The following is a 13,478-nucleotide window of genomic DNA, read 5'->3' as shown; positions in this document are numbered from 1 at the left end:
TCCAATTGAAAAAAATTGTAAAAGTTGAAAATAGAGATTGAAATCAGATTATTATTTAAAACAATTATTTCATATAAAAATCTATTTTCAAATAACGAAAAAATATAAAGTAGATAAAATGAAAAGCATTTAAAAATATATGGAAAAAATGTAAGGTTAGGATAATGCGTGGTTCGATTTACAGGTCGAACGTTTGAATAATCGCCAGCGACGAATGACAAGAGCGTTACGCGCCGAGTGCCAATAAGCATTGACAAAACGGAAACGATTGTTATTCCTGTACGATTACATACACAGCCAATTTCCAAGGGAAATAATTGGAGAATAAACATAGCCGCTGGAAATTCGCAGGAAATCTCGTTTAGCATTGCAACAGAATTATGTTATTTTTTTGGCATTTAACCGAGGATGACGCGTGGTTTGGTTTTAGGGGCGACCATTTGAAAAATCGCCAGCGACGGGCGACAGCACTCGAGCGTCGAGTGCCAATCAGCGTCCACAAAGCGGAAACGATTGCAGCACGCTGCGGCGCGAGAGTGACGACAAAAGCTGATCATTTTTCCAACTCAACTCGTGTAGCCCCCTATATGTCCAACAGTCGCTTTCTCTCTCTCTCTCTCTCTCTCTCTCTCTCTCTCTCTCTATGAACCACCCACGACCTACCTTTTGCTCGAATTTTATTACTTGCTTCACCCGGAAATCCAGGAGCAACAACGCACCAAGTGCAAACACGCCAAACAAGCACCAAATTAATTTCTTCCTTCAATTACAGCGATAATCATCCGTTTCCCATGATTTTCTCCTCTCTCACAAGATACATCGATGATTATAATTCCCCTAGCCGTACAAACCGACTAATTAACCTCTTTGACGCGATTTTTAATTACTCACCAATCACCGATTACCCCCCCCCCCTTTTAATTCACGGTAACCAGTATGCTTTCAGTTTTGTAAAAACCATCTCATTACAACTTCCTTCGTGTGGTTCTTTTAATTACTCACCCATCAGGGATCATTGCAATTTATATATATATATGAGACACGACATACATACTCCAATAACCAGACACAATAATAGCACAATAATCACTCTATTTTCCCCTCGGAAATTCACCAGCGACTACGATTCTCCGAGTTTTACAAATTATCTCATTACAAGTTTCTCCATGTGGTTCTATTAATTACTCACCCATCAGGAATCGTTCCAGTTTACCTATATATATATATATGAGACACTAAGCTGACGGTTTTACACACATTTCAATAACCAGACACAATAATGACATAATAATTACTCCATTCTCCCCTCCTCGGAAATTCACTGGCGACCACGATCCTCCGAGTGTTACAAACCATCTCATTACAAGTTCTTCCACATGGCTCTTTTAATTATTCAGCAATCAGCGATCGTTCCAGTTCGCCTAAATATTTACGAGGCACGAGGCTAATGGTTTTACTTACTCCAACCACCACGTACAGCGCAATAATTACTCCATTTTCCCGTCCAAAATTCACCATTCACTATACATATATATATATATAGGATTCTTGAGTTTTACAAACCATCTGATTACGTTGTATACGAGTAGAGCTCGAGGTGGTTTTTAATTATTCAACAGCCGCCTATTCCGATTGGTTGGAAATTTTGCAGGAAGAAGCATCGTTCCAGTTCATCTTGAAGAAGATACGAGAGTGATAATTTTTTCCCTCTCGCAAAGTTAATTATCGCGGTGCGGGCAGGATGCAGCACTGATTATCGCCATTTCTCAGAGATACTCATCTCAATTAAGGCTAGGCCTCCGCTCGATGTTAAAATTTCAGTCATTCAATTAAGCGCATTGATTCCCCGATGACTCAACTGGTATTAATTGGCTTTTGCTCGATCCGCGCGCGGTTTCATCAAGCTCTCCTTTGCTCGGCGTTGGATAATTGCTCGGTGCATTAATTGACCCGCCATATTTGACTACGAGACATTAGGGGTAAAAAGAGAGAGAGAGAGAGAGAGAGAGAGAGAAAGAAGGAAAAAATAACGTAGCACGCACACACGCGCACGTTGGAAAATTGTCGGGGAAAATTTGCGGCGGCGTTAATTGGACGAATTATAGCGGATCGCGTTTGTCTTTTTATTTACGCTAGCGTACAATTTTCACACGAGATTAATAATACTGGTTTTGACTCTGCGCGTAAGATTCAACGATGGAGAGTGAAAATAACGGCCAGTTCAAACGCGCCTCGAAGAATACATAATTCCTCGCTTGTAGCCCTCGAACAAAGCGAATAAGGGTTCTCTCTCTCTCTCTCTCTCTCTCTCTCTCTCTCTCTCTCTCTCTCTCTCTTTGTTTGTTCAATTTAAAACACGCACCGCTCTCTTTGCGACTCGTGCTTGGCGATGGCTCAAAAAACAAATGTGATTAATTATGTGTCGGAAATGCAGGTCTCCGTCGGTAATGTTTGAGGAGACCGGTATATACCCCCGTGCCTCCTCTTAATAGGTGTTAATAGTCGGTGTATATCTCTACGTGTATACGCGGAAGATACGGCGCAATGAAGGATGAGACAGACTCGTCTGTCGACGATCCGGCCTCGGCCAAAAGCTGGCCAGAATTAAGATAGAGAGAAAGAGAGACGCGCTGACGTATTAATCCATGGCGACAAGAGTTTAAACCTCGAATTACGCTCTTATTACGTTGGTGCCTATCAAGGTCAAAGTGTCTATAGTTGTATGATTTATTACGAGAGTGAAAATTGGATTTTTGACTGCGGGAGAATTCAGGGTGTATAGTAGTTGGAAGGGAAGAGAGAGTGTGAATGAGTTTGGAGTTCGAGGAGCGATGATTCGCGATGGTATACAGAGTATATAGTATGGAGAGTGGCGGAGGTGGTGACGAGATGGCGGCGTGTTTCGAGAGCGTCGAGTCGTCTACGTGGAGAGGGAGAGGGAGGAGGTGGGGGTCTGGCGGTTCGGAAGCGGCCGCTTTGATGTAGACACGCTCCGCGGCTCCTTCACGCCAATAAACTAACGGTTAGGTTAAGGTCTCTTTAAGCCTTAATATCATTATCCTTGCCTTATGCCCCCGGCGTCACTGCGCAGCCTCTATCTCCAACCCCCCCCCCACCCCCTCCTTCTTACGTTTTGCCGTCTCCTGCAAAAAATCATCCAGGTATCCTCCTCGTTCTCCTCCTACGAGACCTACTACCTTTCTCAAACTCCACGTGTTCCATCGCGCACCTCTCTCTCGCACTGACTAGCATTTGTTTCTTTTCTCACACTCGACAATGCCAACTCTCTATATTCAATTGTTTACGCGCCAAAGTCATCCTTCGATGCTCCAAATTATTTTATTTCTCTCCGTCTCTTTCTGTGTTTTGTGCTCGAACGCTCGGTGAGTAAAAAAACTCTGCTCTGTTGTTGTTTTTCCAGCCAAGACCCGAGTCTCGAGAGTTCTTTGTTATTGTTTAAGTATCTCTCGAATTTCGTGTTGTGTTGTGCGTCAAGCACGGACGATTGGCAAGCAATTATTCCGTGAAAAACGAATGAGCATTGCTGCTCCTCCATCCCGAGAAAGTGTTGGATAGAGTTGCTAAGTAGAATTCTGAGAATCGGGCTGAAACATTTAGAGCACCCGGCGCGAACCTGGCGAGTTCCAAGAACGACGATATCGCGTGACAAAATTGTTCCCCGTTACACGGTGGCAATAACAACCTGCTCTCTACTGTCGCTATGGCTAAACTTAAAATAGATCTAGCAAAAATAGATCATCGCGGGGTTCCACCGAATCGCATTCCAAAACGTACATGAAAACAATGAAAAAACATTGACGCGTCTAATAGATCCCCGTTGGCGTATTTATCTTCTCTCTTGGCTCCATTAAAATAATATTCGGTATATAGGCATAGGTCTATAAAATTCCAGACTAGTGAATAACTGTGATCCACTTCCAAACATCTATCGACTATAGTAGAAATTTCCTCCAAAACAGACGTTCGCGTAAAGTTAGAGGCTACGCGTAGTATTGCATTAATTATAAAGCTAATTTTTTCAGTAGTATAAAAGAATGAAGATCGGTGAATGAAATATTTGCTCCAGAAGCTCATAATGCTCGAATCTTAATTTTTGGTTCGAGTCCAAGATTTCTTGACACAAGTCATCATTAAAATTAATTCAGGTCGGCGGCGACGCTACTTGAACTGGTCACTGTAACTCGTAATCGAGCTTTCCCTTTTTCTCAGCGGGACTGAGCAAGCCGCCGCCGAAAGCAGCGGAGCGTTTTCCAGATTTGTACGCTTTTCTGCACGAGACTTTTCTCCTTTTCATTGCTAGCTTTTTCCTCGCCTTTCTCTTTTCATACGCAGTCCTTCTCGGTTTCTTGCCGACTCCGTATCTCCGTTTCTCCACGCGAGCGTCAGTGTTTTAGACTCCAAACACGTACACTAATACACACGTGCAAACGCAAGAGTGTACGCGCGCGCGCGCGCTCGTATACAAACAAAATACACTACTCCCTGGCTCTCCCTGGCTGCGCTGCACACTCCGATTCAAGCTGGCGCTCGCCTTGATGTTCGCGTGAATCGTCCAAAATAACACACGGAATTGCCAGCGTGACACGGGCTGATTCCTATACAAAAGCTTTTTGTGATAGACCACCCCTCGTGCGCAAGCCTCCCGATTAATTCTTCCCACCATTTTCAAATCTTTCATTTTCTCAAAACTGTGATATTGATTTGAGAGCTTTTCATTTTCTTCAATATCTCATTCGTTACGGTATATTTCTCAAAGGACCATTGAACTATTGAAATAAACACTAGCAACTTGTAAAATAATAATGTTATAATAACAAGTACACGCGTAGAATGAGTAGTGCTAGTTTATTTTATTTTTCAAAATAATTGATAAAAAAGGAATATCGGATAATGCAACGGATCAGACATTTCCGTCTGGGATTCGATGTGTACCGGCTATTGTATATATACATGCGTTTCAAACTGACTTCTCTTTCTCTCCCTCTCCGCAACGGGTGCAAGATGGGAGAGAAAGCGAGAGAGAAGACCAAAGCCGACAAAGAGAGAAAGAATGTTCTGGGCAGAACGGATGGTCGAAACGAGTAAACATCGTGAGAAGGCACCGTGCGTAACCATCAGCAGCATCTGTCCTTAAACTCTATCGGAATTTCAGTATTTTGCTCTTGGTATGCTTCATAGGATTACTACCAGATTATACCCATCTATACGATTTAACAACGCTCAAACCAAAAAATTATCTCATGTTCCAAAAATATAGACTGTGTTTATACACTGATATTTTTATGGGTAGTAAAAAATGTGGAGTAAATTTATGCAAATGAGGCGAGAGCTGTCGGAAAATGCATAATACGCGAGTTGGCTGAACAAAGAAATCAGTTTACGAGAGAAGAAAAAACCTCTTTTGTTCCTTATCGACGTTGGCTGAAAAGAAAAACAAAACAAAGTTGCATACAATAGAAATGTAAACACGAAGGTTAGGGGAGAAGGTCAGAAATGACAAAGCTCCAAAATGAGCCTTAAAGAAAAGTTTGCAGGGTAAAGAAGGAATTCGGAGCTTCGATATTAATCTTAAATGACTTAGGGTCTCGACCAAATTTTTATCTTTCAGTACCTTTCCCATACTAGTTTAATCAGTTTCGTTTGGTAGCGACGCTAGTAGGCTTGTGAGTAAAGAGCCCTTGCCACCAAGTATTACCGATAAGAATGAAAAGAGGTAGAAAAGAGAGATGGAGATGGAGAGAGAGAGAGAGAGAGAGAGAGAGAGAGAGAGAGAGAGGTGGATGGAAGGAGAGTTTTCAGAAGGCAAAGAGAGAGAAAGAAAAAGAGCTCCCTTGCAGGTTCCATAACTTTTGCCAATACGTCGCTCCAAATGCCTCCAAAATCCCCGTCATTAAAACTGTAGCAATAAGTTTATCTTGCGAGCTTTACTTTCGCTAGTTTATCTGCTGGGATTTTCATTTATCATTCGCCCAAAGCGGAAGCCACGAGTTTCTCAAGTTCCTCGCGACTACCCGTGGAAAAGCTGAGAGTTTCGGGAGTTTTGCCGAGTTTCAGACTTTCGGAGCGGAAGTATGCAGAATGAAGGGAAAGGGAAGAGTTGGTAGCAGCCGTTCTAAAAGAGAGTATGGACTCACCAGATCCGACAACAGCAGTAGCTTCCCTTTCATACGAGAGAGACGGTGTTTCTTCTCGTGGAAGCTCCCATGCTGGAAAGTGTCAACTCTCGGGACGAGCGCACCAGCTCCGACACATCGTTTCTTCTTTCTCTTCCCTGTCTCCCTCTTTCTCTCTCTCTCTCCCTCTCTCGCACTGGCGACGATTCGTCGGCTCCAAAACACTTCTCGTATACAGAACGCACACAATCACGAACGCACGCACACACGGACTCAGCTTGATCCGTTTTCACGCCTCCGGCAAGCCGGAAATTCCAAGGAAGACGATAGAACGCGAATTACGAATAATCCGGAGGCTCCGTGGCGATGACTCCTGGTGCTTTTAAAGATTCTCGACGGACTTCTCCACGACGACACACAAGTCTAAGAATCTCGCGGGTCGAGCACCAGGCACGTCTTGGTCGCCATCGAGTTCTCACACGAGTGTGTACCAAGCGCTCTCTCGCGGATCCCCCAGCAACTTCTACTTCGAAGAACAGCCAATCAACGCCTCGCCCGCGACATACCCCTACCTCCCACCCAACTAACCGTTTAGCACACCCGTAACCCGTCACTTGAGAACCCCTGCGCCTAATGTATATTATCTTACTACTCGTATTAGTAAGGCGCTTTATTACTTTTATTAACAATATGCTTTATTGCTTCCTTTTCACAGTTTATTTATCATAAAATCTCTATCCAATCAACCGAGAAGTTTTACTATCCGTATATTATCACTTTTCTTTACCGACAGCTCCTAATCTTGTATTTTTCTTCAATATCATCAACTGTATGAAATAGTAAGAATTCTTTTTCTCAATTTAGATTTTCCTTACTTTTACCCAAAATTAACTACTTTTCGCGCTTTATAATACATTCTTTGTATTTCTTCTGCTTCTACCTGTTTGATGCTAAATATACGTACAGCGTTCTGTTTCAGTTTTCCAAGTATTACTTTAAATTAGAATTTCGTGTTATTCGAGGATTCACGAGATGAATATAGGATTATCTGGCACGTTTAATGATTTTTATGAGGAACGCCGATCATCTTTCGCCTGGAATTGCAAGATCGCTAAATGTAAGCATCGTTGACAGGTAGAGGATAAGAAAAGCTGGTGGATAATAAAGTTCATCGATTGCGAAAGGAACTTATACCCTCTTTATCAGCGTCTTGTACGAAAATTACTGGATGTGTCAAGAACTTTACTACTGGTAACATGACACTTTTATTGCCGGGCGTGCGAGACACAATCAATAAACTAGCGCACACAGTTCCCTAAGTGACTATAATTTACTTAAAATGAGAGATTTAGCCTTACTTTAGCGCCGTAAGTCTTCTAATGACTCCATAATGCAATCATCGATAAACGCGACGGAGCAGTAATTTATCCACAAATTAATTGAGACTGCAAAACGTTAAAGCAAGTCGAAATTGGAGTGGAAGGTGAAATGTAAATAGAATGAAAAAACTTTGATCCATGAATAGAAACGCTATACGCTGTTGTACGCTAATAAGATTAAGATCGGGTAAAAACAGACTGTTTTTCTTGTATTTTGGTTTCGTCCCAAGAAACTTTTGTAAATACTAATACGGCGAATCTGATAAATGGGTTTATGGGAAGAAGAGGATGGAATATGATTTGTCGAGTGTGAATGGGGTTGGTTGGATCAATAAGGTTATAATGGATGGGGAAAAAATTAGAGTGGAATGTGTGAGGGGCAGTAAGGGTAGGAGGAGAAGGAGGAGGAGGAAGAGGAGGAGGAGGGGTGGGGGAGCTTATCGAAAGACGATCTCGCGGGGGAGGCGTTTGAATCGATGGTTATTGTCGAAAAAGCGTTGAAACGTGGCGGCAGCTTGTTCCTACTTGTAGCGAATTCCCGTTTCTTTGATCCTCGGCTTACTTTGATCTCTCGACACCCCCGGACGTTCTCCTGGCCCCTCTCCGCTAGCAGCTGGAGGCGGTGGTGGCGACGGTGGCGGCGGCGGCGGCGACGGAGGCAGTGGCGGTTGCTTCCGAACTTACACGAGTAACTTGTTCCCCTCTCTCTCTCTCTCTCTCTCTCGCAAGTGCTGCCTTCTCTAACAAAACAATTTCAAAGCCTCCTCGCGTCCTATACCGCGAGCCATTGTGTATTTGCCTCGAATAAAATGCCGAGTCTATTGCCCTTGCTGTCGCTCGCACTTCACCCGTGCCACTTTCCTGCTTATCCTCCTCCGCCTCGATCCGCTTTCGACCAACATCTTCTTCCACTCCTCTTCTTTCTTCCATTTTTTCACCTTCCTCTATTTTCACTCGCTCTCCCTCATTCCAGCTCGCTCCGCTCCTGCCCACAGCTCTCCTATATACCCGTCCAAATCTTAAGCAACAATAGTCTCCGCTTTGAACTCCCTGCCACTCTCTTTAGCCACTGTTATTCTCAGCTTTCCCGAGATGACTCATTTACCAACTTTTTCGCTTTGACCTCTCCAACTCTCCTCGTGGAATCAAATTTCTTCTCCCTCTTTTTTTCTATTATCAAACTTGGAGTTTGCGTTGCGTGTTTCCTCCTAATGAGACGAACAGTTTATTGCCTTCCTCCCCCAACCACTCAGATCTTATTCCTACTCGCCCTTCTGTTATTAAAGCATCGAATGACAACAGTTTTCGCCTTTCAACCGGTGCCAATATTTTTTTCAGACGATGCATCTACCTTTATATTTCAGTCTTTCTTTTCTCGTCTCTTATACCATCTTCTCATTCTTCACTCGCTAATTTTTTCATCGCTGCCAAACGGTTTCCTAATGTCAAACTATTTTTTTTCCCTTTCGATTTCTCAGTGATATTTTATTCATTGCGTGAGTCATAACTGGTAGCACATTGGCTAACTCAGAGACGCGAGTCCTTCGTGATAAATCCGTTCAGGTTGAGTTCTGAAGATGGGTTAGACTGAGAGATATCACTGATGTATGGCTCGCTCGTGTGAGAACCCCCCCCCCCCCCTTTTCTTCACACACTCGACAACAGTATACTGCTCCCCACAGCCCCATTAGCTAGCTTTTCTAGCATTAACCCACCTGCTCTATCGATATGTTACGTTTAACGAACGACATTCAAAGCCACGCGAATCACGTCATGGCGGGCCTCACACGACTCTTTTTAATTTTTTCACCAACTTTTAGTTTTTATCAAAAACGTTAATTAATCGATAAATCGTAATATCAAGTTTGTCAAGTATTATAATTCAAAGAAATTTCCTTTGATTGGGATTAGGAAAATAATGAGTTGCTGCAATGGAGGTAACCTAGTTATCCTACAAAATTCATCACGAATCAATAAAATTTATTTTATTATTTCCTAACTGTTAAAGGCGGTTGCTGCCAAGAGCGCGAAATAAAGAATGCTACTATTTTTAGTACAGACGGTAATTAAGTAATTGAATATTTATTAGAATTTTTTTAATTAAAGATTTCTAAATTTCAGATGATGATTTATGGGACGCCACAAACAACTCTACGTTGTATCTCGATCTTCCAGGTATTTATATTATTTATTTATTTTTTTTAATGAAATAATAGACTTCATCCGAGTAATAAAATATAATTTAATTTTTATTCATAGGCAGAAAATTATATCAGTCGCAGCAAAACTCAATTCGGCCACAAACTTCCCATCTCAATGGAGCAAGTACGTATTAATGATTATTCTTAATGTAAAACGTAATATCTAAACTTATATAAAATGTAAATACAATACCTGAAGCACCTCAAAATTATGATGAAATTCTGGAAGATGAAGTACCTTCGGATGAAACCCAACAAGGTTAAACGATAAGACAGAAGATTGTATGTTGCTTTGTTTAATAATAGTATTTTACCGAAATTTTAAAATATCGTGTTTGATTCAGTGATGGCAGTGTCGGGTAAATTTGATACTGATTATGATCCTGGGCAACATAAAAACGTCACATCGGACATCTCTCGATATCGTAAATTAATAATACATAATGTTTTATTAATGATGAAATTTCAAGCTAAATTTAAATATTTTCTCGGTATTAAAGTGGCCAGAATGTCAGCAACTCCAAGGGCTAAGATGTTTGATCCAGAGGATAAAGATGGAATTGTCAGCGTGAGATGCACCGAATCTAGTTAGAATTATTTTTATTCATTCGAAATACAAGAAAATAATGATAATATTTAAAAAATATAATTATACGTTGAATTTTTATAGGTGAGGAAATAATCGGTGCACCTTCCGAGGTTGTAACAAAATTGCACGACAAAATTGTACGTTACCTTCCGAAACGAAAGCGATTTTTGCAAATGGAAATTGCCAACGAAGTAGCCGAGGCGAGCGAAAAACTGTTGAGTAAGAAGAGATAATTTTACATTCTCAAAAATTAAACTTTTAACTACGTTAATAATAGTGGTAAAGTAATATTTGCTTTAACGTACCTTAAGCCGGATAGAGGCGAAGGTTTGTATAAGGGATTAAGGATTGAATAATTCAGAGTTAGGGGTGAAACGCATTATGTGTTTAATCCACGAGTGGATAATCGTGTATATACAATTTCCTTGCTGGAGATCTATCCAGGTGTTAATGGTGTAACACTTTCCCATACTACTAATTTAAATTATTCATAAGACAATGAACATTGTATTAATATTTTTCAATTATTTAAAAATTCTAATGTCTAGATAAGCCTAAGGAACATGATGACTCGTACGAATGTCCTGGAAATATAAATATGTATGAGAAAAGGGAAGAAAAATTTGTCAATAATAAATGCCCTGGGACGCTTGATATATTAACAAAAACAATAAAGCCTTGTTTTCAAGCCCCTACACTAAGAGAAATAGCTCTAGGCAGAAGAATAAAAAGGATTTATTCGCAGGAACAACAAAGAGAACATACTTATTACGATAGAGTTAGTAACGACAAAGAATAAGATAAATTTAAATAGTTAAAAAATAAAAATAATTTTCCAACTTACTTTAATCCATTTTAGGATTTCATCGACGAAACTGAAGCACCGTTCGATAAATGCTGCAGCAGAGAGGTGTCGAGGAAAAATATTTATTACAGAAAATAAAACGAGCTATAAAATCGTAAAATACCAAATCAAATTTTGTCATGATAAAATCATTTCTCATCGCTGCATAATTTAAACCTATGGATGGTAAGCTGGTTTATCCGAAAAACAAACATTCGTTGTTTTAGCCCCTTAATTTATCCGCGCCCAGTATGAGAAAAAATACGAAACTTTGTAATCCGCGGTCGGTAAGACTTCTGTAATCGATAAAAATGTTTTCACCGTTTCCGCGATTTCGATTAATCGTTTGCAAATTTGCAATTATTATAACGCTCAGTTGTCATTTTTAAAAATCTTTTCAGGTCAATTTAAAATTTTAATTTCGGCTTGCAATTTTACACAAATAAAAGAAATTACTTTTCAGATATAAAAATTATAAAATCTACAGTGACTTGTATGTTTTTCCTATACAAATTCATTAGTAATTGTAAATCAGCGTAATCATGAGTTGCTGCGGTGGGAAGTGTAACAAAGGAAATGGAGCAATTTCCAAAAGATCCGGAGGTTGTGGTTGTTCAAATTCAAAAAATTGTTACTCCGAAAGCAAAAGGATAGCTGGCCAGGATTATCCTTGCTCCAGCACGCACTCTCCAGGTCTGACTAGGAGTAACAAGGGATATGGATATTACGACGAAAGGACACCACGCTATTTCTACAGGACCGAAGATTCCGTACCGACGAATTGTTAGTTGTAAAGAAAAAATTTTTTATGACTCGTTTTTTAAAAATATTCACTGATTTCAGATTCTGGTTATAAGGGTCGAAATCACTGGGAAGGTAAACGAACAAAATTCTATAAATAATTCAATAATTGTTTATTTATTAATTAAAAAAAAATACAGATGACACAGCTACATATTCTGGCTACGATGGTAATAAGGATTACGCCTATAACAACAATTATTATTATGACGATACTAATGGTAAAGATATACAAAAATTGTTATGGCGTATCTATGAATCATTTTTAATAATCAGTGAGCTTTGTCATTCGTATTTATATATCGTGCATCAATATTCATACTCAGATGCCAGTGATGACGAATACACTCAGCAACCAGTCGAACAAGGGTATCAAACGAGAGTTGGGGGTGGACGTGATAGCCCAGTTGATAACGAACAGGATTATACCAACTATTATTACGAAAATGCACCTATTGACGATGAGAGTAATGACAAATTTTCAGACAATTTTTAATTGGTATGTTTTTCCTATGGTTTATGTCGATTTTCAGGACCTTCGACTTTAAAAAAGTATAATCGTTATTCTGGCAAGTACAATCGGCATTCCGAAGATAATTATGGTCCCCGAAGAAGAGTGCACTTTTAAAATATTAAAACAATCCAAAAAAATTATACCTGACAAAGTACGGCTTAAAAGAATCGATGATCGTACAGCCTGAAGTCTGCAACACTTAACTCTCGTTTTGCTTTTCTGATACATTAACCTAGAGAAGATCTTAGGTATACTAAATTCTAAATTTTATTGTCAAATTATTTGAATTTTTGAGAAGTATGAACCGAAATTATTCCAACAATCGACGAAACAGTAAGTCTTTGATAAATATGACACATTTATATAACATATTGGTTAAAATATAACTTTATATTTTTATGCATATTACCCTTAGATGCATCCTTCAATGATGGTAAATCAATGATGGCTTCGAGTTTGGAAGACTATTGTAAGGAAAAAATACGCTGAAAAATAAATACTTCGAGAAATAAAATAAAATTAACATTACCTATTGTTGCCTTTTCTGACAGTAATGGAAATGAAATCTATTTCCAAGGACCATAAACATAAACCGATTGACGTTGACCTTGAAAGCCAAGAGTCCAGTAGCACAGATGGTAGTTTAAAACAACCAATAATTAATATGGATCGTAAAGGTAAGTTTTTTTGTTTTTTTATTTTTTTTGAAGAAACTTAAAACATATATCTCCCATTTTTTCCATTAGTTTTGGCACCAGGTGTAACACAATACACGACTAGAGTAGTGGAAGAAGATTGTTGCAAAAGAAGTATTAAAGAATCCTCTCAAATAATGAATGAAAATGAGGGGCTGCTCATTAGCATAGAAAGAACAGATATTATTAAGACTTGTCCAGGTAACGATACGAGTCTGATGGATGAAGATGACTATTACTCACTCTAAATGAATTTGTATGGAAAAACTTACCTGAACTCAATGTAACATTATAATTAACCAAGAAAATATCAATAAAAAA

At 39.6% G+C, this 13,478-nt stretch overlaps 4 protein-coding genes across 5 annotated transcripts in view; 3 read left to right on the top strand and 1 right to left on the bottom strand.

Moving 5' to 3' along the window:
- Nucleotides 1-6,595, bottom strand: part of LOC136772810 (axin-like) — a 42,913-nt gene extending 36,318 nt beyond the window's left edge. For both annotated transcript variants that reach the window (XM_066725961.1, XM_066725962.1), the window contains exon 1: nucleotides 6,156-6,595. The gene's annotated coding sequence lies outside the window, so the exon portion shown is untranslated. The remainder of the gene's footprint in view (nucleotides 1-6,155) is intronic.
- LOC136772774 (uncharacterized) lies at nucleotides 2,863-11,778 on the top strand. The gene is made up of 11 exons (XM_066725901.1): nucleotides 2,863-2,959; nucleotides 3,045-3,383; nucleotides 9,635-9,688; nucleotides 9,773-9,838; nucleotides 9,914-9,973; nucleotides 10,059-10,139; nucleotides 10,215-10,301; nucleotides 10,385-10,522; nucleotides 10,852-11,081; nucleotides 11,163-11,333; nucleotides 11,669-11,778. Exons 1-10 carry the CDS (start codon nucleotides 2,863-2,865, stop codon nucleotides 11,244-11,246), a joined length of 1,236 nt encoding a protein of 411 aa, XP_066581998.1. The 3' UTR covers nucleotides 11,247-11,333; nucleotides 11,669-11,778.
- LOC136772811 (uncharacterized) lies at nucleotides 11,249-12,710 on the top strand. The gene is made up of 5 exons (XM_066725963.1): nucleotides 11,249-11,930; nucleotides 11,991-12,023; nucleotides 12,089-12,169; nucleotides 12,275-12,415; nucleotides 12,482-12,710. The coding sequence occupies exons 1-5, from the start codon at nucleotides 11,690-11,692 to the stop codon at nucleotides 12,574-12,576; spliced, it is 591 nt and encodes a 196-aa protein (XP_066582060.1). The 5' UTR covers nucleotides 11,249-11,689; the 3' UTR covers nucleotides 12,577-12,710.
- Nucleotides 12,616-13,405, top strand: LOC136772773 (uncharacterized). Its single transcript, XM_066725900.1, has 4 exons — nucleotides 12,616-12,795; nucleotides 12,878-12,931; nucleotides 13,014-13,139; nucleotides 13,209-13,405. The coding sequence occupies exons 1-4, from the start codon at nucleotides 12,762-12,764 to the stop codon at nucleotides 13,403-13,405; spliced, it is 411 nt and encodes a 136-aa protein (XP_066581997.1). The 5' UTR covers nucleotides 12,616-12,761.
- Nucleotides 13,406-13,478: the final 73 nt, after the last annotated feature.

Source organism: Prorops nasuta, unplaced genomic scaffold (genome assembly GCF_024137725.1).
Source record: "Prorops nasuta isolate Cenicafe-Biocafe unplaced genomic scaffold, Cenicafe_Pnas_1.2 PNAS00004, whole genome shotgun sequence".
Classification (NCBI taxonomy): Eukaryota; Metazoa; Arthropoda; class Insecta; order Hymenoptera; family Bethylidae; genus Prorops; species Prorops nasuta.
The sequence above is the reverse complement of the archived record's forward strand: the minus strand, read 5'-3'. Positions and strand labels throughout refer to the sequence as shown.

What these genes read in the sequence shown, in the direction of transcription:
- LOC136772773 (XM_066725900.1), top strand. Translation starts at nt 12,762, where the DNA reads ATGAACCGAAATTATTCCAACAATCGACGAAACA. An exon ending in TTCGAGTTTGGAAGACTATT is followed by an intron (nt 12,932 to 13,013) that starts GTAAGGAAAAAA and finishes CTTTTCTGACAG; the next exon opens with TAATGGAAATGAAATCTATT. An exon ending in AATTAATATGGATCGTAAAG is followed by an intron (nt 13,140 to 13,208) that starts GTAAGTTTTTTT and finishes TTTTTCCATTAG; the next exon opens with TTTTGGCACCAGGTGTAACA.
- LOC136772774 (XM_066725901.1), top strand. Translation starts at nt 2,863, where the DNA reads ATGGAGAGTGGCGGAGGTGGTGACGAGATGGCGGCGTGTTTCGAGAGC. An exon ending in GTTTTGTGCTCGAACGCTCG is followed by an intron (nt 3,384 to 9,634) that starts GTGAGTAAAAAA and finishes TCTAAATTTCAG; the next exon opens with ATGATGATTTATGGGACGCC. An exon ending in ATCGGACATCTCTCGATATC is followed by an intron (nt 10,140 to 10,214) that starts GTAAATTAATAA and finishes TCGGTATTAAAG; the next exon opens with TGGCCAGAATGTCAGCAACT.
- LOC136772811 (XM_066725963.1), top strand. Translation starts at nt 11,690, where the DNA reads ATGAGTTGCTGCGGTGGGAAGTGTAACAAAGGAAATGGAGCAATTTCC. An exon ending in AGATTCCGTACCGACGAATT is followed by an intron (nt 11,931 to 11,990) that starts GTTAGTTGTAAA and finishes CACTGATTTCAG; the next exon opens with ATTCTGGTTATAAGGGTCGA. An exon ending in TTATTATGACGATACTAATG is followed by an intron (nt 12,170 to 12,274) that starts GTAAAGATATAC and finishes ATTCATACTCAG; the next exon opens with ATGCCAGTGATGACGAATAC.